This window comes from Falco cherrug, chromosome 2 (genome assembly GCF_023634085.1).
Source record: "Falco cherrug isolate bFalChe1 chromosome 2, bFalChe1.pri, whole genome shotgun sequence".
In the NCBI taxonomy this organism is placed as follows: Eukaryota; Metazoa; Chordata; class Aves; order Falconiformes; family Falconidae; genus Falco; species Falco cherrug.
Genome location: NC_073698.1, coordinates 9,836,872 through 9,863,848, shown reverse-complemented (window position 1 = coordinate 9,863,848; position 26,977 = coordinate 9,836,872). Strand labels below are relative to the sequence as shown.

The following is a 26,977-nucleotide window of genomic DNA, read 5'->3' as shown; positions in this document are numbered from 1 at the left end:
TTGCCTATTTCTGTGGTAAGATCTTCAAAGGGAAGACTGTTTTTCACATTCATATACAGTGCTGAGCGTAATACAGCCTCTAAACTTAGCACCAGAGCAACGGGGACAACTCCCCAGGTGGGCAAGCTGGATGCTTGACAGCTCCGATGTTCTGGGTCACAAAAAGAGACAGCAGTCCCCATGCAGCTGTCTGATTCTCACTGCTTCACATGCATTTTCCCTGTCAGTTCTCTTATATACTTGCAACTCTGTTAGTAAAAGAAGGTGTTTTCCTTACAGCTTCTTCCAGCTGCAAACTAACAGAAATAAGTGAAGGATCAGGATTCCTTGCAACAGCATTACTTTAAGACTCCCAGTCTTATTAATTTACTGACTGTGTTTCTGTGGAATATTACTGAGGGGTTAAGGCAATATTTTGGAGAAAGATTTCCTTCCTCAGAGGCATACTTACTTAAATGAGACATGAAACAGATTTAGACAGCCAGATGGAGGAGCACAGGGAACCAGAAAGACAATCCTGGTCAGGATGGTTGTCAGTGTTATCAGTACACCCACTGTTTAAGCACCGTGACTTTTACGTAGGCCTGTCAATGAAGAAATTTTTTATGGTGAGACAGCATAAAGAACAAATGTATCTATCTGTTAATATTTATTACCAGTTTATCCCATAGAGGAAGAATAGATTGAAGATATTTTTCCTGTTGGATTGGTAGACAATTAATAAAGAAAAAAAAACCCCAAACAAACAAACCCTACCCCCAAAAAAAACCCTAGAAGTATATTTAGTTAATCTGTGATCTTGTGATACCTATAATGCTAATCCTCAATTTTGCTACTCATTCTCCAGAAGTTCTTTCTTCAACACAGTAAGTTTTACCTTTCAGTGTAATTAAAAAATTGCTGCTTTTCAGATTGCATTATTATCAAAGTCGTGTTGTTATGAGTCATTGTTTGGTTTTGCTTACACTTAAAATATTACACCTCAAAATTTATTCTGAAGGTATCTTTTTAAATTTTCTGAAATAAACCCCAGAGCACTTGGCCACATTCAGTCAACTTAGGGGAATCAGAAGAGATGGCAATTTATACATCTATTGTGGTACACCTTGTGGACCAGATCTTCACTGCTACTGAGGTACCTAACAGCATTTGGTTTCAGCAAAGATGCAGGCTTCTAAACAGAAGTGAAGTTTTGAGGAAAAAATGTTCATCTTGACTTGAAAAATGGATTCACTAAAATGTTAATATTATTTTGTTAAGATCGGTACACTGGTCTCTGCACAGATATGTAACATATTCTTTAAAATATCTGCTGTTTCCAAAGCGAGAAAAGCTTTGCAAATTTTAATACGGGCATATGTGTTTCTCTTTGTATTTAGGAAACTACGGTGAAAGTGGAATGGAAGCTTTCAAAGATATGGCGGCCAAGGAAGGGATCTGCATTGCACATTCCTACAAGATCTATAGCAATGCTGGTGAACAGAGCTTTGACAAGCTGCTGCGAAAACTTCGGAGCCACCTGCCCAAGGCACGAGTGGTTGCTTGCTTCTGTGAAGGCATGACTGTGAGAGGTCTCTTAATGGCTATGAGGCGCCTGGGACTCGCTGGAGAATTTTTGCTGCTGGGCAGGTGAGTAATGCTACACAATTATAGCCAGCCTGTAGGGCAAAAAACAACAGTCCAGTCAAGCATATGTAAAGCACATACTCATGTTCTGTCCTATATATGCACATATCTAAAAGATAGAAGGTAATGTCAGCCATGTCATAGCAGTGCATATTCTACAAAGACATGCATCATCCTCATGACATGCCAGGCAAACACAAGGCTGCTTGGCCAGTCCTAATAGCATTGTGTAAGGGAAGGCTGGCACACAAACATTTCATCTGTATCATCCATTTTGCTCACTGCAGTTTAAAATGCATCATGTACACATACAGCCTGAAGCTATGCCTCATTCAAGTAACATTGTGTTAAGAATTGCTGATGTGGCCTCTGGGTGGACCTGAAATAGATATTCCCCAAACAAAGTTTGTTAACCATCCCATTTTCTTCTTCAGCCAATCTGCTGACATGTGCATACTTCCTAAAGGCAATATATAGGTAAGCCTTTCTCTTAGCTCAATGATGTCGGTGGTTCCTTCCCTAACCACTGAAGGCGGAAAGGGAAATTCACTCAGATGTGTTTACCCAGCAGGAAAAGGCTCTGGGCTAGTAAAGAGAGAAGTAAAAGATACTTACATAAACTTAAGGGGATTTTTGTATTTGCCATGTATTCAACAAGTGAACCCTAAATAAGATGAGCAAAACAGTGTATTGACCACAAACTGGAGCATGCCAGAAGTCAGCCAATGTGGCCTGAGACTTTGCAGAGCATTGCTAGAAGGATGACCTGATGCTGTCCCAAGCACAAACCCTACAGGAACACAAATAAAATGGTGTTGATGAAATCAGATATCCTGGTGAGACCTTCAGGGAAACTTGTAAGGACTGCACCTCTGCCCAGCTGTCTTGAAAGCTGGGACGCTGACTGTCCTGCTGGTAGGACACCCGCCTCTATCTCCTGTCCGCCCTGTTGCACACAGCTTCTCTTCCCCTTGGGCAAAGGGGAATGCAAGCAGGCAACAACAGGGACTCCTGCCTCTACCCTTACTCTGTGGCATCAGCCTACATTTTGGCAATTTCAGATGTGAATGCCTTCAATATTTCTCTGTCTTATAGCAACTGTGTCCACCCTTCTTTTCAAATACTTTTTATCTGTAGGTTCTTCCATGAATTATCTTGGCCCTTGCCTGGACTGACACCCAAAAGGACCAAAGCCCTCAGAGTGACATTCACCTAAATATATTTAGATGTCTACAATTTAGACACTTCCATGTGGGCTAGCAATCAGGATTCCCTTTATAGTTAATGGAGAAAAACAGGACCTTCTTAGGTCCCTTGTTTGTAATGTGGACCTTTCAAGTAGGTCAGAGAAATCACATTTATAGAAAAGGGCTTGTACAAAGTCTCTCTTGATGACTAGCTCTGGTGGAAAAGCCTACCCGCCAGTTGTTTAGAGTAAAGCGGAGCAAATGCTGCCTCCACTATCTCTAACTGAATCTGGTGCCACATGACCTTTGCTGTCTTCTATCCAACACAAGAAGTTGCCAATTCTGTGCAGCAGCACACAAATCTAGAAGCACAGAAGTATCATTTGCAAAAAATATGTTGGCCCTTGACACCTCCAGACTCCAAGCCATACTTAATTTTGTATGGGATTTGTTTATGTACAGCACTGCTAAATTTAGCCCTTGAGATGCCTTTATAAGGACTTCAGGAACTGGTGATTGTGAATAAGAACGAAGCAATACAGCTTAGGTCTTCAAAAAAGCAAGGTCTAGAGAGAACTGGCTTTGCTTTTTTTTCAGTGAAAAATACCTGTTTCTACCTGCAGTAGGAGTTGTCATGCCTAGTTATAAGAAAGTTGTTATTCAGTAGATGCCTTCCATTCAGTAAATTGAAAGTGATAGCTTCTTTCAGAAGTCTAAACTTTAATGTGTTTGAAGTTAAAACAAAAATTCTTAATTCTACCAGACCAATTTATGTGTGTCCATGCATGTGGCAGTCCTATAGAATTTACTTGTGAAAAATGTAGCCTGAACTAGAAGTGTTTACAATGAAACTGTATGGGTTTGTTTTATATCCTTTCTATTTATTAACAGAGATTCCAAGGTATTGGATGAGAAGTGGTTTCTCAGAAGTAGGTTAACCTGTTCCCAGCCAGTAGCTGCTGGGGACAGATGTAAACTAATTGTACTTATCGTCACCCAACCAGAGCATTCCTTTGGCTGCATCAGACAGCTGAGGACAGCTGAGGACAGCTGGGGTGATGTAGGCTCTCGGCTCTACACTTCAGAGAACCTAAGGATCTAGAAGCCAGCTATAAACCAGCTATAAGTGAGAAATAAAACAACTCATTTTGCCTACTGAGTACTTTTGTTTGGCTTTGAGTCACCCTTAATCAGGAGAGAGGACTGCTTCATGTCCCTGCAGGGTTGCAAGACTCATGTGCAGAGTGTGGGATGTTGTGGACCGGTTATGTTCCACAACATATTACATTATTACAAGGGGGTGGGGGGTGGGGGGTGGGGGTGGAGTGGAGAAAAAGAAAAAGCGGGGAATTTGCAGGAAGGTTTCTTGATGTAGATGGGATGCAAGACAATAATATCATTGTCTATTGATGGCCTGAGTTCCTGCAGGGATCTAAAGCTCCATTTTCCAGAACGTTGATGTGCTGTGTGTTCTCTTGGTTTGTGCTGTTTGCCTTTGTTGTCCACAAATATTTAATTGTTGGTCCAGAGCTAGGCTTGTTTGTTGGTTCTGTGTAGGACAGCCTAAGTCACTGACCTGGGATGGGTGTGACACCAGGACAAACCCAGATCTTACAAGCAGATTACGTTGGGGACTTTACTGTGCATCATTTTTATAGGTGGAAAAGGCATTTCAGAGGATTTTTAAAAGAGCAGATGGTTCAGAGCACTCAAAGGGGAAAGAGCTACATCTGAAATAAAAGAAGGCTCATGCAACTGATTTCTTTTGTGAAGCTATGCAGGAAAATGGACTGGGAAAACATTTATATTTTCACTCATGCTGTGATCCTTGAGTTGCTCTGGGCTGCCCATTCAACGGAGAAGGTTAGAAAAGGCCACTCCAAGTGTAGGGAGAATGCCTGTCACTGAAATGCAATGGGTTCACATGGAAAACTTCATCTACTAATGGATACATATTTGTTATCTCACAGATGCATGTTGCTTCACCCTTGTTCTGTGAAATGGAGAATTATTTTATTTTATTTCAAAATGCAGAAAGTACTAAAGTCCCTAAGCCACACAGTAGCTCTATGGGAAACCACAAGAAATTAACATTTCCACTTAGCTTTTTGTTCCGTTTCTGATTTGGGTTTACCTCTAATATTTCCAATCTGAAGCCTTGCAAAAATACGGAGATTTTTGAAAGCTAAGGATTCCTCATAGCACCTGTTTTATGCTCAGATAAACAGAAAATGTAGTGGCCAAGGAGAGTGCCTATCAAATAAATCACCCTGTACAGTCCCAAGGGGAGGAGGAAAGATATCCTTCAATAAACACTCCACTCTTGATGTACTATGCAGTTCCTAAAATTACATTGCCTGCCTGTGACAGAGATGAAAGATGGCACATCATTAGTGATTGTAGCATTCCAGAGCTTTTTGATTCATGGAAAACATTTTAAATGCTCAGCAAATATTTACCTCGTGAACCTTGAGGAACTGGACTTAACCTCAAATAAAAAGGTGAGTGTGCTGTCTTTCAAATGTGAAAAAAAAAATTATTTTAATGTAACCATTATTCAACTTAATTGAGATATGGACACCAGGCTTCATCTGTTTGTCCTTCTTGCTTCTGTCATCCACAGGTCATACGCCAGGAGATATCCTTATAGATAAAATTCATTAAAGAGTAAATCATACATTCACATAACAGAATAATTTTGGAACATATTTCAGAAGAAAATATGGAGTATTAATTGTGCAGATAAAACCTATGTAGTTGTAGGTGATTTTCAGCTGTTCCTCGTTTTATGTAACAGCTCCAATAGCTGAAATTTTCTTTCATGTTGTATGTCTGCCTTCATCCTGCTCTTGTTGACTACTAGTTTCCGACGTTTGAAAAAAACATCTGCAATAACTCTCTCCAGTGATAAATTCATCTGATGCCTTTCATCTACAAGAATTCCAAAATATCCCTCAGAATGACTAAGTATTTTAGTGCCAGGTGACATGATTTTCTATAGTACAATAGAAATGATTAGCTATACTGAAATCATGCATATTGACTGTAACTGTTCTAAACAAAATGGTTCAGAGAACAGTACCACACTACTGAATGATTTTATTCTATTTTTTGCTTGCTGGCACTATTTTATCCTATAGCAACTAACACTTCTGGGATGGGACTTGAGCATGGTGTTGGTGACAGCACTGTCAGGGACTGTTACCAAGATGTAGTTTGGACATAGATATTCTGTTTTGGGGTAGAAGAATGTTAAGATACATGGCTGCAGGCCTTGCATGCCCTTTATCTGCAGACAAGAGAACAGCCCTGGGTTGTTTTATTTAATAGCATAAAATCAGTTATTATACAAACCTACAGAACAAAAGACAGAAATTTTGCAAAGGATTTGTAATTCCAAATGCAAGACAGTAGGACTTTTCCTACCTTGAGAGGAAAAGGGAAAGGAGAGAGGGAAGTAAAGGCATTTAGAGATAAAATAGCATGCTCAGCATCTCCAGCTTTCAAATGGCATTCCAGAGGCAGTATTGATCTGCAAGGAATTACTGGGATTTCTATATGCTGCATGTTCCAGTGTGCATAACGTGTGTCAGATTTACTCTGGTATTGACTACCTTGTTTGAGTAAAGAGAAGTTAGTTAAGATTATCTGGACTTCCTTTTGTATAAAATGACAAAATTACACACAACCAGTAAAAAAATCTAGCAGAGATGAAAATGTTTCCTTAGGTTCTAGTATTGATTCTGATTTTCAGCTGTCCAGTTGGAGAAACATCACTGAAATTTATGTCTGATTTAATCTCCACATGGCTCTTAGGTACTTACTCAGTCAAGGGTCTGCAGAAATAGTGTAAAATTGTGTCTTGCTTACAATATCTGCAGCAAAGAGGCAGGAAACCTAGAACTACAGGACACCCCACAGAGTTTCCATGTTTCTTTGACGTGCAATCAGAACTTGATGACTATGCTTTTAAATGTCCTTGCAAAGATTAAAACCCACATCCCGCATTTTCAGAATTCACTGCGTTCTGTGATATGCAAAAGGCTGTGCCCCAGGGTAAGGGGAACCCTCTCAAGCATGCCATTAGTGGCAAAGCATGTCCCGCTGAAGGAGAAGGGGAGGACACCAGTTCCAGCAGTGTGATGATCACAAGCAGTTCCTTGCTCTGCAAGAGGGAAGGTGACCCACTGAAGCAATGCCCATTCTTCTCAGAACAACACACATATTTCCTAAATTTCACAAATTACCACTCCTAATAAAATTTACCTGCTTAGCTCCTGAGGGAAGGATTGGAGGAAATTATTGATTCTGAGTCTCACAGATGTTGCAGCGAAGTGAGCTCAGTAGAAGGTGAGTAGTAGAGATAAGGAAGGAGAATAAAGTGTGGAGGACCATTAGTTCCAGGAAGTCCCCAAAGTAATTTGGCTGGTAGGAAACTCAGCAATATGTGAAGAAAATCTGGTTAGCAACCAAAAAGGGCAGCTATTGCTGCAGGAAAATTAAAGCGAGATAGATTATCTGAACGACATGAGTTCTTTTCAATAATTCAAAGAGATCTTTCGTGAGACTTGTAAAAGTGTCTGTTAGAGAAAGAAAGATCTCACTGCAGAGGATGTGATTTCCCTCCTTAAAATATGCTGTGTGGTGTAGGTTAACACTCCTTTTTCTGTGTTTGTACAAGTTCAATGGGTGGATAAGTTCTTAAATGACAATATGAATTTTTGCAGACCTGAAATATGCATTAAATTCATTTTTGGTGATTTCTGCTTCTTCAGGGAGAAATTAATCAGTCAAAATTATTCTATCTAGAACAGTCCTAACTGGACAACCTTTGACAAAAATGTGGAAGCTAAATGTCATAGAAGCGTGCAGATCTCTTCTCCAGGGACAAAACAAGCAGGTTAAAATATACTTTCAGAGTACAATCATGCAGCCCCAGCCTGTGAGGAGTCTGCTCCCTTCTTCTTCAAGCTGCGGTAGATAGGAGCCTGCTACAGCCTCACCTGAACGCTGTTCCCTCTAAGGCAACTGCCTACTGCCCACTCATTTATCTCTCAGTACTCTTGTCAGGCATCAATGTGTAGCCCAAGGAAGCAGCTATCATATTATACCTAGTAATTAAATGCACTGCAATTAGCAGCATTAAGTCAGAATCTTCATTGCCACCCAAAAGACAAAGAACTTCACAGTAAAACAAAGGTTTACTTTTCTAGAGCTGTAAAAGAGACTGGGGAAGTGAAAAGCTGTCTTCTCTCCTATATCCAAACAGTGTCCTCAGAGGTTAAGCAGATTAGAGGGTAAAGAATAACTTAGTTTTAGAAAGAAGCTTTGTGTTCTCCATTTACCTGGCAGCTTTGTAGCTCAGAGACCCTCAAGGTGAGGAGCAGCAGCCCTCAGCTGTGTCCTGCTCCAGATGGAAGCTTGGCTTTGCAGATTGAAGATTGGCACCTCAAGGCTGCTTGTGTAATAACCAAAAGGAGCATAATTTTCCTTCTAGGATGTGAACCACAAAAGATTAAGTCCTTACGTAACGACCCCACAAGCTATGCTTCAAAATTTTAGGGAGACAAGTGAGGTAAACATCTGCACTGAAAGCAAACCAATCAATCAACTTGATTTTTTTAACCTTACCTCTTTAAATTATTATTATTTTTTTAAAAAAAGATCTGTATCTAACCTGTTTCTAAACAATCTTGTATCTTGCAGACCAATTTCACAGTCACTGATATGGCTGGAGGCAGTGGGGGATGGGAATAAGCTGTAAGCATGTTTGGAAGAATGTCTTCATTTTGCCCTCACAGGAATGTTGTATCTTTCCTGGAGCATGTGTAGGTGTGACATGGTATCAAGGAAACATCAGAGAATTTCCTAGTGAGCATATTGGCAAGTGAGCACACCTTCTATTTATGTCTATAAGAGATGTGTATGTCTCTGAGAGGAAATTCAGGTCCTACACATCTGAAAACATAACATTAGAAAATAAAGGTGGCTGTATCAGGTCAGATCAAAGGTCCACCAAATCAATGTGTTGTTTCTGGAAGCGGCCAACAGCAAATAATGCAGAAATCACAGCAGAGCAAAATCTTCCTGGAGCATTCTTAAATTTATAAATGATCTGCAGTTCAGGAACCTGCTAAATCAAAGCTGGTGTCTTTGTAAGGAAACCCTTGTGCAGTGCATTATGAATAAAAAGAAAGAAGCAGGTGGGGGTAGGTCATGAATGCAGAGCTTAGACCTAGGAGATATGAGCTTTAATACTAGTACCAGCACTATAAATATTGGTGATTTTGCATGTGTCATTACTTTTATATGCATTTGCTTTTTCTCTGTATCTGCCTTTCAGAATTACTTTAGACACTGAGCAACTCAGGGTAGACACTGTGTTTTACTGTTTACCTGTGTTGCCTTTTGGACTACGAGGCTCCAAGCTCTTTTGATTATTCAAGTACTTCTATAGAGTAGCACAAATTCAGTGAGCTCAATAGGCAGTCTTGCTCAATAGGAAACAAATAATTAGTTGACCTTGGTAATGAATATATCCTTCTCATGACATGACAAATCATGATTGTGTCCAATTAAATTATTATTTCCTGAAGGATCTGATCTTTCTTATCTAAGACTGGCATTAACAACCAAGGGAGGGCAGCTTTGTCAGTCAATACACTTGAATAGAGTTGTGCCTTAGCACTGTAGGGAATGGTGGTGGCTAGGAACTCAGGATGCTTGATCCCTCTTTGGATGGATCTGCTTACAATCTTTCAAAGATAAAAATCCCACAGTCTCCTCAGGCAATAGTTTCCTATGCCTAACTACTTCTTATACTCTTCCTAATGCCTAACCTACCTATTTAAACCAGTTGTTTTAAGCCGCTTACTTCTGGTCCTAGCCATGTGAACAAAGGAAGCAGTTAATTCCCTGCCTTTCTAAGACTACTATTTATATATTTGATGACTTATGCTTACCCTCAGTCTCCTTTGATAACATTGGGTATGAAGGGAAAACATGTCTTATGCTTTGGAATAACATGAGATTTCTATTCTCCCAGTGGAAACGAGACATGGGGAAAAGCACAGAAAAAGGGTTGGCAAAGAATCCTGAAGCATTATATGAGATTTACTTTCATTGGAAAAGGACAAATCCATGGCATGACTTACGCAGTTGAAAAACAGTGAGGCAATCTCAGAGACAGCTCCATATTGCCAGCAGACCCATACCTGCAGTTCTGCATAAAAATATGTCAGTGGCATTGCTGGGAAATCATGTCCATTTGTGGGTGCATCTCTGTCCTCCCACAAGGAATATACACTTCTGATTTTACTTTTGACTTGAAAGGTCTACTCTGTCCAACACCTTATTAAAACACAGGATGGGAGAAGTCTATGGGTGGCTCGCTTAAGATTGCTCATTTCAAATATGTCTTCTGAGAGTGATAAGCAATGCCCACAGAGAATTTTCTGAGGTGAGCCTATATTGATGATGAAAGAGACTCTTCCAAGTATAAGAAAAAGCATTAAAAATACTCTTGGAACAATGAAAAACTCTATTTAAACTTGAGAAAATATGAGATGCTTTCTTCTCAAAAACAAGAATTCAAGAAGTGAAAAGAAATGAAGATCTTAAATTCCAGCATTGTTATTCCACTGTTCTGTGTAGGCTATATGATAAAAGGTAACTATTTAAAACATTAAAGCTAAGACTGAAAATGTGACCCAGTACATATCCCTAGAAACTTTTAAAGGTGGTTGGAACTGGATGAAAGTTAGCATTATCCCTGAAAAATTCTGATCTTTAGAACAGCTATATTTGGTGTAAAGTCTAGCAAGTCTAAAATGATCTCCATTAAAAGCTTGACATATGTTTGTCCAAAAAAACCCCAAACCTATTTCTGCTCTTTTAAAATGAACATGGTGACAAATAGGGATTTGTGGGAAGGTACTGATTAGTGGTTAAGATCGGTTTCCTTTCTATTATCTTTCTCTGTAGTATGTGGGTATGTTATTTTCCACAACTTCTATTTTTCTCTTTCTTTTTTTATCTGCATCATCCCAGAGTCTTCACCTAGGAATAGTGACTCACTGCACACGCACAAACCACACACACGTCTGGATACAGAGAAGGTATTTATGAGAGGGAAAGACCCAGAGGTTTGTAGTTCCATGTTCCCACCTCCTAATAAAGAGAATCTGTTCAAGATCATGTGGTCCAGAAACAGCCTTTTCTCTTGGCAAATCTGCCATCACTTCTGTTCACGTCTTTCTGACAGAGGCCCTTTGTATAGATAAACATGAGAAAAGTGTGTGGCAGATAAAGGGAAAGAAATACTGGATCACTAGGACAATACTCATTCGACTGTTCCAGTTTCACGGCTATTGTTACACATGCTCCGTTTTTCTGTTAGAGAAGTGGGGATCAGAAAGGCAGGGAGATGCTTTCTCTAACTCCACATTTGAGATGATTTAGTTGTACTTAAAACACCCTGAAGATCTGAACATAAAAACATTACCCGCATGGCAGAGATTTATACCAAGGAACCCATCTCACTAACACTGCTGAGTGATTATGGAAGAATCTTACTTGGAGTAATGAAAACTTCTGATTTGTAAACTCGTGGCGTAATTCATTTTTTCTATCACTCTATTAAAATGACAAAGTAGCGCACACAGCAGCGCATTTTCCCCTCACTATGGCTGAATTGATAGTTGTTAGTGAAGCTGTTGTGTCTCCAGAGGTGAAGGCTGAAGGCGACTGATAACGTGAATGAAATACCAAAACACTCTCAGCCTCATTCTGGTGGCATTCAGTTCACTACTGCCTTGAAAAGACAGTATAAATCTTGGCAAGAATATACTGCTTTCAGGAAAAGCAGATAAAACCCCGTGTACTATTTCAAGGAATATGGCCCAAGCTGAATTCTGTTGATATTTTTCCTTTTAAGTAGAAACACTGTCATAACAGAATGAATTAAATGAACAGTATTTTAATTAGGAAGGCAAAGTTGATAAAATCTGTATTTACTAAGGGGTCATATCCTTCAAAATTTATTCATGTTGGTTAGTAAGAATAAAGTAAGTGAAGACTGGCCGAATAGTAAGAAGTCAGTCATCTCTATCTGGGAAAATGCATAGTTACAAAGCCGGTGATTTAAAGTGTTTTAACTAGTATGCTGTTAAACATTCTCTGTCTCTAAGTGCTGATATGCACAAACCAATGTTAATCTTGCGTGCTGACTTTTTAACCATGATTGAGCTGATTTTTTAATATACTTCCACCAAAACATACCAAAAGGAAAATTATTCCATGTGTCCCAGCAGTTAAAACAAAGTAAGTTAAATATGCTTCTGTTTGAGTAATTTTCCAAACTCTGCATGTGTCCAAAGGTTTCAGGGTTTGGCTAAATCAGTTCACTTTTCATAGCTAAATGTGCATCACCTGGAGGTTGTCTGGGTAAGAAAAAGAGCATGTTAAACACCCAAACTTGACTTTATCTGATCAGTTCTGACATGAAAATTGCACTGTAATGTATTGTCAGCTCAGCAATATCTTGAAGAGGGTGACTATCACAAAATGCAGGGCTTCATGTTAGTTGTAAACTTAATAGAAATTTGGGAGGAGAGTTAAGCAGAAGTAATATACTGAAATGTGTTATTTACTTACTTGCCCTGACCACAGATAGTTATACAAACATCTAGGAACTCCTGCATAGAAGTGAATGTCCAGAAACCAAAACACTAACTGCAGGTTGTTTGTCTGGTTTTGTTGATAGCTGGTTACTTGGAATTGCCTTACATAGAAGAGGAGTAATAAATACACAGTTGTTGTTTTTCTTTATAAACAAAAATCAAAGATAGACCTGCTTCTGCAGCTGTCATCTCTTAGCTGAAACTTTTGAGAAAGTTTAGATATATTTTTTTTTTTTTACCACAAGATGCATAATGGATATTATGTAGCAATAATAAGAAAATAGATAGCTTAATTACTTATGCAGCAATCACTCTGTCAAAAACCTAATTACTTCTTGCTGCTCCGTAAGTCCTTGTCATGAGGGATCTCCCTGTACAAGGGCTTGGGTAAAGGTAATTAGTGTTTTCTAATAATCTCCCCCCATTATTTTACACTACATTGAACTCAATATGCCAATTTCAGCTACTGGCAGCCAGAAGCTCCGTGACAGTTTGCTATTTCATTCTGGTTGTGCTCTTGTAGCCAGAAGACTAAATGATTCATACTCCACAAAGCATTAACTCCTCTCTCCTGGTGGAAAACAATAGGACTAAAGAAGCACCCTGGGAACAACAGCAGCAACAAACAGCAACAGGTACCACCGAGCCTGCGTTTCATTCAACTGCAGTGATTCAGGTGAGAGATGCAGAATGTCACTCCCACAGGAATGCAGTCCCAGTGTTCCCAGCTGACCATTGAAACCACGCATCTTTCTTCTGAGCTCTCCTCTGAAGCGCCCGGAAATCCGCCCAGGGTCAGGATGTAGATCCTAGGCAGGGAATCAACTGGGTTTTTTTCTGAGGTTTTAGCAGTGGTATTTGACTGTTACATTTCTTGAAAAGTGAAGCCCATCTTGGGCTCAGGCTGTATCTTGATTCTCTGAAATGGGTATTGAGTCATACGTACCAGAGAGAAGGACCTATTCCTCTTCAAAATAAGCAGCAATGGTTTTACATCATAATTTCATTCTTGATTTAAATAGATTTTTATCCAGCCATTTACAGTACTGATGGAGAAAAGCAGGATTCATCTCATCTAAGACCAGCACTAAACTGGCCTGAGCTCAATCAGTGGAGAGTTGCAGGCATGCACATAGGGTGATTCAGATCTTCGGTAAGATAAATTGTCCTTTCTGTCCCCAGTAAAGGGGATTTGAGGTGAATACATCCAAACATACGTTATTTGCTGAGAATCAGGGAAGATCTACCTTGACCAACGCTCCGCTCTCTCAGAAGGCATGTGTGCTTCTGGGGAGAGCAGAGGTGCTGTTGCTCAGGTGGGTAGGCAGATGTGGGGTGCTCCCTCAGGTATAGGTTTAATAGACATCTGTGCTTTAAAAACGGGAGAGGTCTATGGAGGGAGTCTACTCAAGTTCAGGAACTTACTTATGTTCAGGAAAGAGAATTCTTCACCTTGAACCCCTTTTTCTCCTGAAAGAGTATAGTAAATTTACATTCCTGCATACTCCTGCACCTTCTCTCTGTGCTCAGAGGCAGGTTCTGGTATCTTCTGCTGCCTTCTGCCTTGAAAAGGAGCTGTTAGTTTGATGTGCCAAGGGACAGCCGAGCCTATTAAATAGAGACCAGATGTTTTCCTCACTGACTGAGGAACTGAACACCTGAAAATCCTTCCACCTTTGGGACTCCCCAGCCAGGCCTGACCCAAAGGGTACAAACTGAAAAAGTTTGAATTAGTTGCTATTTGCACATCTCAGAAGAGAAATTTCCAGAAAGGAATTTGATTTCTAGCCTTAATTGCAGCCCCACCGATTCCGTCTGGGGATGCTGCATCCAGGCATTTCTAGTGGTTTAGGTGGCTGGGAGTTCTCAGAGACAGACCAAGGGGAATCTGGATGTGTGGAACTACAAAACTGTTCCTAAGATTGCTCTCTGTTCCCGGTATGTAGCAGCTTTAATGTTGACCCCATCCCTCAGGGCTCTCAAGGCAAGTCTCATGCAGTGTTACTGTTTCTAGCACTTTACATGCTTATGCAAGTGAGTATTTAATAGCAAAAGGCTGCAAGTGACTTTGAGAATTAGTTCTAGACCCTTGCAGGTTGTCTGCAAAGGTATTTTTTGAGCTGCTGTCTTTTGGAAACTAATTTTATAAAAGCAGACTAAGGTTGTACATGGCTGTTTTGTTTTCATAATCTGTGCCAGTGGTCAAGAACCAGGAACCTTCATTTGGAGTGCTCCAAACATTTTTTGTTTTTTAAATAAATTTACTTATCAGTATGTATTAATGAAAATGCTCCATCATTTTTATTGACACTTTATCACAATAACTTTTCATTAAAATATTCAGTTTAGAAAAAAATGCAAGATTTTATTTTGATAGAAAAGCACTTTTAGAGACATCTTCAGCTCTGGTAACTGATGGGTCTTTCAAAGTACTGGGAAAAAAATCTCCAGAAGTGAAATGCTTTCAGGAATTCTACAAATTATTTTTTTTTTTCAATACCACAGTTACAAAACTTTGTAGCTAGAAAATTTTGCCTTTATAGTCATTGTTTATTTGGTGGGCATTACCCTCCTTTCTTGTGATCAGTTCACAATGGTTGTATCACACTATTCATAACTATTCTAATGATGGCATTTAAATGGGCTCTCAAATCAGACACAGCAGCTGTAAGCAATACCAATAAACATTTCTTCTCTTTGACCATTTTGTGTAGTGGGGTTTTTTTTGTTGTTGATTTTTTTTTCATCCCATAGAAAATTTCACTTCAGAAGAAACGTTAACCTTACTGTGTGCCAAAACATGAGGAAGAGTAATAGGTAACATTTATGAATTAAGCTTCCGTCCATGAGTATTTCAGTGAGTGATATGATTTCTGCAAAGCACTTTCTGCCTTGGCAGCCTGTTAAAACTGGGACGTACTTCATATCAATACCCACAAAATGTCTCATCCTCCTTTACATCTCTGTTTGGATATTCTCCTCTGTGCTCTTTCTGTGAATGGCAATAGTTAGCACAGCAAGACCATCAACTTTCATATTACCTCGTGATATTCTTTATTTGTATTCCTCTCTCTTCATGTATTTTATGTTGGTTTTACTCTTGTGTCTGATTTGATGTCTCAAGATTTTATGTGGCCTGTGCTTGCAAAGGTCCTAACACCCCAGACTCCTAGACTGTGTCCATGGATCTTAAGTTCCAAAGTAATATTAATGATAGATTCTACTCACTGCTTCTAATTAGGTAGTTTCCCAACTATTGGTTTCAGGCATTAAAATATTTTACTGCATTTACTCCCTGTCTGAGCCTTTTACAGGTGAATCCTCTCTCACATGCTTAAAAAGACATGGAGAGACTGAGCATTCAGGAGAAAACAGGTAAATCAGTCATTTAAATCAGCAATCATTCTGAGCCTCACATAAACAATCCAAAACTCAGAGATGCTGCGCAAATCACAGGGCACAATTTGCATTTTATTTCAGAATTAACATCTTAATTGGCTATCTTGTTATTAGATCTTAGAAAAAAAATGTTCCAACAGTCTTTGGTATTTAATTAAGATACAGTAAATGGTTTTCTAAATTGAATTTTGTATCCTAGTGGATATGGTTATTGAAAAAATAAATTGAAGAGAAACAAGTATCTTAATAAATGCTTTTCTTCTGTATTTGAAACAAATTCTCTGTTTGGTTTAATACTGGTTAAAGAAGCTTCTCTGGAGCCTTGAATTATCCTTACCTTGAACTATATACTTTGCAAACAAATGTAAACATGATTTTGCTGTATTTGCCTTGCTCTTCACCTAAAACTAGTTTTCTGAAATGAAAAAATCTTGTTTGTGAGATAGTCATAGATTTTACACCATCCATTCAGTTTGCCTTTCTTATGTGAGATACTCTTCAAGCGCTAGGTTGGAAAGACTAACCAATTACTATGCACGAGAGTCCTGTGCCAGATTATTACTCACTGTGTAAGAGGAATTTGTCATTCATTAATTCACAGTTGAATTTCAATGTTCTAAAAAAATGTGTTGAGGTTAGATGGCTCTGTCTGTGCTGAACATTATTTAAATTACTATTTTGAACAAACTAACTATTCACGCTGTTCATTACTAGGCTTTCGTTAACAGCTGGACTGTGATTTTTTTTACTGTTTTGCCTCCATCTAGCTTTATTTTCAGAAACACTAACCTAGAGAACATTAAATATGCACTGTACAAGGATGTGCATAATGCAATCGTTCCCTATCTTTGCAGAATGAAAATTTAACCTGAAATATTGTTTTCAAAAATTTCATAAATCTAATGAGAATATTGCAGAGTTCCATAATCTCTTCTTCTGTACTTAAAAAAAACTAGTACTCAATTTCTTTTGTGAAATTAAGTGTATTTTTGGATCTGGAACAAAACTAATATGGAGGGGGAAAAGACAGAAGATAACCAATATATATTAAAACAAAGAAGACTTGTAAGTGCAACTAAGTTATTAAGCTCTTCTCTGCTTACATACCTTTCCTCATAGCATTAACATGTTGCAAGGACTGTACAATGATCCACATTGATTTCATGTACAAATGTACACTTCATGTACAACAATGTACAAATCTGTGCTTTGTAAACCTATGAGAGTCATGTAATACTTCAAGAAGTCCACTGAAGGTCATTATAATCAATACATTCACATTTGTTATGCATACTTCTATCAACCAGATCCTCAGGTATCTGAATAGTAATGAAAATTAATATTAATCAATATGTATAATAATGTGAAACATGCAAAGGAAATTCTAACTTCTGTATAAGGATCTTTCATTTCATCCATTAAAATCATAAGAGAAAAACCACAGAATTTAATAAAATAGAATCACAAAGTCAGGCAATATTTCAGAATTGTACTCAAAAAACCCTGAAACTGGATCTTCTTGTACCTGATCTCCTAAAACATATTCAAAGTGTGTTAAGTACTTCAACCACAAAACAATCTGCACAGTCTTCTTTGACTAACCTGTGTGATTTGCATGAAATGAGCTTGGAGGGTCACTTTCAGTACCAATTAGGACTTTCTAGACTGAAAAATTGGCATAGAAAAAAAATCCACTATGCTGAAATGAAAAAGTGATTGTAAGAATGTGTCTGGTTTTTTTCATATTTCTGATGTCCTCTCAATATATTGAAAAATATTTGAAAAGTTGCAGGGCTCCATGCTTCCATTTTCAGGCAGAAACTTGTATTTGAAATATCTTTCCAATATTGGCACTGTATTTTCTGAAATATCAGTAATCATTTGAAATGAAATCAGAAAAAAAATTAAGCTAAACTTTTCATGCCACATCAAAAATTTAGAGGAAATGGACTCTGTTGTGCTCACTGAGCCACTGTCCATCATTCATCACCAGTCCTGGCTAACCAGGGAGGTTCCAGGTGACTGGAAATGAGCAAATGCGATGCCCATCTACAAGAAGGGCCAGAAGGGGGATCCGGGGAACTACAGGCCTGTCAGCCTGACCTCGGTGATGGGGAAGGTTATGGAGAAAGATTATCCTGAGTGCCATCACATGGCATGTGCAGGGCAACCAGGTGATCGGACCCAGCCAGCACGGGGTTATGAAAGGCAGGTCCTGCTTGTCTAACCTGATCTTCTAAGACACAGTGACCCACTTAATGGATGAGGGAAAACTCATGAATGTTGTCTACGGAGACTTTAGAAAAAACTTTGACACCATTTCCCACCCCATCTTCCTGAAGAAACTGGCAGCTCATGGCTTGGGCAGGCATACTGTTCTCTGGTTAAAAACTGGCTGGATGACCGGGCCCAAAGAGTTGTGGTGAATGGAGTTACAGCCAGTTACAGCCAGTCACCAGTGGGGCCAGTCCTGTTTAGTTTAATGTCTTCATCGATGACCTGGATGAGGGGCATGGAGCGCACCCGCAGTGGGTTTGCAGAGGACACCGAGCTGGGGGCAGTGTGACCTGCTGGGGGGCAGGGGGCTCTGCAGGGGGTCTGGGCAGGCCGGGCCGAGGGGCCGAGGCCAGTTGTATGAGGCCCAACAGGGCTGAGTGCCGGGCCCTGCCCGTGGGTCACACCAGCCCCCCACAAGCGCTGCGGGCTGGGGGCAGGGGGCTGGGAACTGCCCGGCGGGGAAGGGCCTGGGGGGGCTGGTGCTTTTTCCAACCTAATCAATTCCATTATTCTATGATTTTGTAATATTGACCTTGTCTTGTGGTTTTGAAGTGGGGATGTTTTCAAATTCTGATTAGACAAGAAATTCCACATTCAGAAAGATGCTGTACTGTGGATCTTAAGGGACAAGTTTTATTCTAATAACCAGATCTTTTGCTCTATACATTGTAAAAGTGATTTTTTTTTCCATTTTGTAACCCTGGTAACAGTGCTATTTTCACATACTCAAGGCATATACATGTTATATACTTTCCCCACTTTTGATCTTTTTCCTTTTGTGTTTATGTGCATCATCTCTCTGATGACTTCACTGTCCTGTAAGAACAATAAGTAATTGAGAATTATGATGGAAATGTATGTCAGATGATAAATAAGCACTTTATGAATGAATATGTCATGATGATACTGATTAAAAACAAGCTTTTTAAAATTGTGCATTTTGTTATGGCAGCTGAATCACTGGCATGCCAAGGAGCTCACAACACAGAGAAGCTTCAAGTAGGCTGAAAATCCCAGTGAGGGAGAAGTCACTAGGTTAAAAATACCAAAGTGCTTTATGCAAGTGTGATGTAGCATTGTAAGGGAAATGAAGTGTGTTTGTTCTGAACTGAAACTCTTGGCTGGCTGTCTATTTTGCAGGGACATTGAGATGTTAACAGGAAGGGAAAAGTTGCTGGATTTTATGTACACTGGAAAATTTTTTTGTGCCATAGTCTCTCATTCCTTGGCTCTGTGTTTTTCAGATGTCCCAGGTCTTATCTTTTCATGTAGGAGACCATATCTGATGTGTTGGGTCCTGTTACAGCTGAGAGACCAAAGTCCTGGGCTTCAGGTGTGGCAGTGCCATCTCATCTTCTGTGCTGGGCACACAGATTCCTTGACTCTGAAATTATTACAGTATGGGCATTCTATTACCCTTGATAAAAATGTGATTTCCACCCAGTCCTATGCACAGGCTTCTTTTGGGGAAGAAAGACCATAATGATCCCTGAGTAGGAATTCAAGATCAGTATGAGCCAACAAGTATGAGAGATACCATAGACAGCATTAATGACGTTTATTTAGCATTTGGGTTGGAAATCTATGGCTCCTGCCATAAATCATCTCCTCTGTTGTCTATAAAGGGGAACCAGCCAATTAGCTTAATCAGCTAATGATAGACTGAGATTGGATGTTTCGAATAACCTTCAGAATTTCAAATACCTTTAATAAAGGAAAAATGTATTTTCATGCATTACCTCAAATGCATTGTTGGACTTCACTTCCTTAGTAACTGAAAATTAAATTGCCTAATTACCAACTGCACTGTTTTAATTGAAGTTGTAGGCTGAGTGTACCATATGGGTAAATTCCCCCGTTCTTACTTATGTGAAGATGGTCTCTAAAGAAGAGTATATTCATGCAAGTTCAGTGCCATCCTGTTGGTCTGAACCTGGATGATATTTAAACACGTTCAAATGCAGAAAGAGGAGGCCACATCTGTCTGAATAAGTATTACCAAAGTCACTTGCTCCTCCTCTTGTGGAAAGTCTGTGGTAATGCTTAAAATCAAGCCTACACTTTGCATATCCTAAAAAGACACCTGTCCTTTTTTCTTTGTACTAAATGTCTCTTCAGTGTCCATATTCTGTAAGTAAAGCAGCTGTCCTTTATGCCTATGGATTACTCAGAAGACATTTTGGTGCTTAAAATCAATAGTAAATAAAATAGCACTTAAGATTTGTTATGTATGTGACATTTTCTCTAACTGCAAAAGAACCTAAAGGCATTTTCTTTTCCTTCCCCCTTGGAAATGTCCAGTCAAACTGTTCTGGCCTTCTTTGATTTGAAAGAAATGTCGGGTTTGGGCTTTTATCCTTTGTTCTATAATTAATTACGATACCGGATTTACAGCCACTTGCAAAATATTGCTTATAGAAGCTAGTAAGAAAATAATATTCCTATTACTTACAAGTGATGTGCAAACTTTACAGTGTGAATTCAGCTAATGTGAATAAAGTTAAGAAGTTATGTATAAATTTATTTAGATATCACATCAATACCCTTTTTGTTCTCAAAAGCCTCAGAGAAACATCAAGGAGAAACATAATGGGGAGATCAGATGTTACAAGCCAGCATATAGGCAAATTAAGATGCTGCTACTCATTCTTTGAATAATGGAGGATAATGGCTTCCAATATTTAAGGGTAAATGTAGTATGAAGAAAAATTGAACTAACGGATAAGAACTAGAAAAAAATTGTACCTAAAAATGGGGACGACTTAGTATAATAATACATTGGAAGACGGGAAAACTGATACACTGAGAAGAGTGTAAACAATCATAAACTGAATGGAAAGGAAAATTGAAACAGAGAAGGTACAGAAGAGAGGTGATGTTAAGAGACAAAGACAACTGCTGTGATAATGAACCAGATCATCAACTGTGCCCTACTAAGTTCCTTAGCAGGAACTGAAAGCTTCCTTAACTCCCCTAAGCCATTCCCACCATCCCAGTTCCATCAAGGAAATATATTGAGGATTGACAAATAAAGGAGGGTTGTGGGTTTTTTTTCATCTGTACGATAACATCAAACACTTACCTAGCTTAAACTGCTGGCTTGAAGTGCCTTCTGCTAGCCAAGAATGGATCTGGAGACCTCATTTCTTTCCCACTCTCAGTATTTGACCATTCATCTTACCAGTGCAAGGTTTTAAAAATTCACCATTGAAGGCTACCTGAAAACAATATAATTGCACTTCAATTTGTATTGGTCATTTTTCTCCTGTAACTTCAAGAAAATAAATAATTACAAATGCTTCCAAAAATTTTAACTGGTGGTGAACAAAAATCCTGGTGCCAAGACAAACATTTCAACTGAGAGATACGTTTTGGAATACAGTTTGCACTTGTGCATGCATGAGAGTGTTAATTAGGTACTGTTGAAACTAACAATTCCCAGAGACCTATCACATGAATCTTGTAGAAATGTGAATCTAATATCATCCTCAGGATTTGAAACAGGTCCAGGCAAAGCTCTTACTTTTTAAACCAATAACACAACCCATTTGATGCCAATGGAATGTTTTGCAGCTCAATTTGTGATCATTTAAGTACCAATATAAAAATGTGGCAACACCAGTTAGCTTTTTAGCTGCTGTCATTTTATATAGGATTTCAACAGGAAGAAGAGGCAGCTGAAAGTAACTTATCAAGATGTCCTCCATTATATTTCATTGTCACCTAGTGACAGACAAATGAAAATAATCTGTTGTGCTTTGTGGAAATTTTACATAAAGAAATTGGGCAGTATGATTATGTCTGTGACCTTGAAGTTGAGTGATCTGAAGATTTTTCAAAAGCTTCAGAGGTCACCATGCATTGGTTATGTAGGGGTTTGGGGCCACTTAGCATGTGTTCAGGTTTAAAATCTGGTTTTATCAAACTTTATCTCTGTAAGTGCTAATAAACTGCAGTTTGGGACAAGACTGTTAAAAAGTTATCCATAGGAGCTGGGTGGCTCAATTCTTTGACTAAAGCTGTAGCATAAGTTAAGGTAAACAGACTTACAGGTTAAGAAGGGTTTCGTCAACATGTTGAAGCAATATTGTATGTGTGTGATGTAGCCTAGAACTGTTTTACTTAGGTAAAAACTTATCTCTGGTCTTTGGAGAAAGTCTGTAAGGGCACTGAGAGTGCCTTGGAACTGGACTCATTTTACTTAATTTTAGCCAGCTAAAAGTTGGATATCTGGCCCAAACTGATAAATTAGCTTTGCTCTGTGGTAAGTGGAAAGAGATAGACATTTCTGGAGGACAATTCATCCTGAAGGAAACCAAGAGGTCAATTTTAGATCTTGCATCTTACTCTTGCCTGGCCCCTAGCTGCTACTGCAAAAGGGTATGGATATCATATAAGTCCTGTTTTGTACCTCCTAGCCTTTTGCGGCTGTCTCATATGCTATAAGGTGAAGTAGAGATGTGTATAATATAGGCACCTGGATCAAATTCCCGTTGGTGAGGTTTGGCTAGATAAACAGCTAACAGGTAGTTCAAAGTTTAAAAGTTAACCTCACCCCTACAGTTTTGAAAATTGCTCTCTTCCCTTCTCCTCCAAAAGGACCTACCAATTTGCAATAATCAGAAAAGCAGTTGTATAACTTAATTTGACATAGCATTATTTGATAGAAACAGTATCAGCTTCATGATCAAAAAGAGAAAATCAGAGATATTTTTTTTACTGAACATCAGGTCAAACATATACTAAAATAAAAACTGCGTGGTCCCAAGGATGTAGGAATACTCAAAGCATCGTGTAAAATAGAAAAAGAACGCGGGAGAAGGCTCATATAGCAGAGTTATCACCTACCCTAGTAACGGGTCTTTTTTTTAATACATTTTTGTAGTTTTACATAGTGGATCTTTTTACCTTGTGTTTGGAGACTGAATCTCAGGCTAGGTAATTGATTAGTATGAACAGCATGGGTATTAATTTTGCCTACAGTCAGAAAGAGAGTAGGCAACCACTTAAATCAAAATATATTGAATAAATACATTTCCACATGGCTGCATACTTGTCAGTTGCTTTAATCCAAAAAGTGAGTTTTGTTTTCCATGAAACCAGCAACAAAAAATGTATATATGTTTGTTTGTTCATTTTTTAGTAAAATGCCTAAGGAAATAGTCATCAGTAATAATGACTAACTCTAGAATTTATTTTCCAAAAATTCTTGATAGATGTGACTATTTGCATAAAACACTTGCTCTGCTATTTTAGTCTTCGGTCTATAGTTCAAGAAGATATTAGAAAGTATTTCATGCATGTGACAATTAGTTTTTGCAAAAGCTTATTGTGTATGTGTGGGCTTGGGGAGTTATGTGTAGTATTTTGAATATATTCAGTTACTTATTTCTAAACATTTACATGATTTAAACCAAATTTTTGACGCTCATCTCCATTTTTGAAATTTAAACACAGACCTTCAAAAACATTATGCATATGCCTAATTTGAATTGTAGATTGGATCGGAGGGATCCTCACACTGACTCTGAGGTTTTTTTAAGGAACGATTAATGAAGTTTTTAGCTTGCTGGTGAAGCACCTATCCAAGTGTCGATTTTCCATCATGGAGTACACCCAGAGGAGGAGAATCACAGCATCTGATTCTGCCTGTCCAACCTGTTCCCATGCAGAGGCACTCCTGACAGGCGGTGCGGCAACCGCAGCTTAACAGAGCCCTTCGTTTTGTGTAGACAGTGCAGCCGTCGTCCTATGAACAGTGCCAAATGTCTTCATGAGATCTTATTATGCATTTTTGAAACATGTTCATTAAAAGAACAACAGAACATTAATTAATAAACAAACAAACAACTCAGCCACAGCCAGGTGGCAAGTCTGATAGCTTTCCAAGACATGCCAGTCAGAAACCGTCTGTTCGGTGCCTAATCTGACGCTAGCTATGTCCAGCACTTGTCTATTTTTTTTTTTTTTAGACTTGTTTATTTCAAATATTTTGCAATACAAATATGCTCAGTCACTTGTTCTGGAGTAAAACATCTTTGAGAATGGTAGGGATCCCTCATGTTTGGTTATGGGCCAGAATGGATTTCCATGTGCAGTTTCTGTGGCTCCAGGTATTTCAGTGATTTACAGCTGTATCACATGAAATATTTCTGTTAAATGTGTTTGTTTCAATTTTTTATCTTCATATTTAGAATTGAATGTAAGTATAAAGTGAAGTTTGAGGCCTTGCTGTGCTAAATAATATAATGTGTCTTATCCTTAAACCTTTATGCATGCTAAGAAGAATTTTGCTAACAAGGACAGAAATTTTCAGGGTGCCATTTAACTCTCACTTCCTCCTGATTATAATGGACTCTAATCAACTAAGGTAGGGTGCAAAATTAATCTGAAGTGTTACTTCTTCTGAGATTTGTTTTTGAGTGGAAAAGTTGCTTTAAAATATTTTGATTAATAAGATGTGATTTTTTAAAAAATGCCTCATTAAAAAGGATATTTTCCAAATTCTCCTACTTGTTGCAATATAGGAAAACAGTTTTAACTTAGCAGCACTTCCTGACAGAACAGAGCACAAAAATTATAGAATCGAGCACAAGTAGTATAGCTGAGACCCTGCTTCAGCTTGGATCAGCTTCCCAATAATCGTGCTTACCCATGTCCATCTGGGATATTCAGCTCTAAATCCAAGCTACAAATTAAAAACATTTAGGAAAAGATCAGAGAAAAAATATCACTAGAAAATAGAGAACAGGAGGTATGGTAGCAGAAATGGACTAATAGTGGTTGATTCTCTGTAAATGCTCAGTGATGCTTCAGCATTCACTGGCAGTTCTGCATTCAGGTGCTGCTGCCAGAGATGGACGTCACAGTCTGTGGGTGACACATGCACACAGGGAAGAGGATAAAGAAGTTATCAAAACATATAGAACTTAACATAAATCATCAGTGCCCAAAATGGTAATTTTCTTCCTGCTTACACCTTATTTCAAGACACAATATTCAACTTTTGACCCGCAGTGATACAAATTCCTACATTCTCATGTCACTTCAGGTATCCTTTCCTTTTTACACACCCTTCTGTAATGCAGGGGGTGCAGAAGTCAGCTATGCAATGGTTTTGGGGCATGTGGTGCACTTTATGCATGACAAATTTGAGCCCCATGTAGCCAGTATCATCATTCTCATCAGCTGCAACAGAGAAGAAACAAGTGATATATGACTCAATCTGAAATGTTGCAAACCACAGAGGGATGCCATCCATGCTCAGTTACATGCCCAGCAAAGGTAAACTTTCTTAAAGAAGCTGGGAACCTGACACAATATCATGTATAATCAACAGTTTATCTTCTTTGTCCCACCTTTCCCCAAATTCCTGGTATTATGTTATTCCAGGGAGCCCTCTAGATTTCTGGCTCCCTTTATTTCAGATGACTGCATTTCTATGGATAAGTATATTTTCACACGTCCTAAATGTCGTATGGATTTTGACTGTTTCACCATCTCTTCATTACCTAGCTATTTCTCCCTCAACCTCTCTGTTTTTTTTTATAAGGCTAAATGTTCCAGGCAGTCCTGTCTGAATCTCTGGCATCAGCAATTGTAGCATTGCAGGCTGTAAGATGCAGACGCATCCTGAATCCAGTCGTAATGTATCGTGACTCAGCAGTTCAAGTGGGTAGCAGCCCTCTTCCAGTCACATCAGCCCCAGCAGACATAGTTTAAGGGCAAACATGCCCCGAGGCAAATTCTGAACATAATTTGCACTAGCACAGAGTCTATGTAGAGTGCAGGTGACTCTTAAGTCTAATGAGCTATGTAATTTGCTCAAAAAGGCTTATGAAAGTAGTTAACTACCTCAGAATATAATCATACATTTGTGTTACTAAGTAACAGATGTTGCCATTATATCATTTCAATTTAAATAATGATTAATCTCCACCTACACCAAATGAAATACAATAAGTCATAAATTTACCTAAAGAAATTAAATGGTGGAAGCAACAACTTAGATGTTTAAACACATGGCAAAAAAGAAGGAGTCACCTTTATCTCACAGTCAGGGAGGACCAAGTTTTCATTAGACTTCTTCAGTTTTATGTGCTCCCTCAGATACTTCTTAATTTAATAGAGTTGATTTAATAGAGTTTTTCAGAAGGTTGAGATTTATTTTTTCTAAAGTTTTAGCCACCTTCATATATGAAAACTTTAGCCTGAAGTAAAAGCAGAAGCTTCTTTATTTTTTTTATTCTGCTTGAAAACATTTACATAAAGACAAGTAATATTAACCATCATTAATAAACATAAAAACTTCAAACTTTACTAACAGTAGCAGCCGCAAGCCATTCTCTTATATATATGTATAGCTATATATAAATCACACTTTTATATACTGCTACAAATGAAAACCGCTAATTTTGTCACACGGCACATTAAAAGCATTGAAGGTTACCCCAAACCATCTGCAAATGATCTGTGCAACAAACATCAGTTTGGCTATAGGTCATGACTAACCAGTCCTGCTTAACAAGGTCAGGGCTTATAAAATCAGTAGCAGCATCACGTGATTTCACCTACAGGGGTTTGGGAGCCAGGCTAGTGTCTGCCCAATAGTGCATTGTGTTATGGAGATACACAAGACTTCCCAGATCTACCTCCCTGTTTTGGGCATCAGAGACTGAGCCTGAGCTGCACGTACCCAGAGACTGTCATTCGGTGCCATCCAGTGATTGAAAGTATAAATTAATCCAACTCCTGTGGGCAATGTCAAGCTTCAAAGCTAACAGGAAATTTCCAAAAATTCTTTCACAA

General features: G+C 38.7%; 1 protein-coding gene across 1 annotated transcript in view; it reads left to right on the top strand.

The window, feature by feature from the left end:
* The first annotated feature begins 1,385 nt into the window (after positions 1-1,385).
* LOC102054087 (metabotropic glutamate receptor 5) overlaps positions 1,386-26,977 on the top strand; it is a 156,323-nt gene continuing 130,731 nt past the window's right edge. Inside the window, exon 1 of the mRNA XM_027798962.2 lies at positions 1,386-1,629. Coding sequence (XP_027654763.1) covers positions 1,400-1,629 — 230 coding nt within the window. The 5' untranslated portion in view covers positions 1,386-1,399. The remainder of the gene's footprint in view (positions 1,630-26,977) is intronic.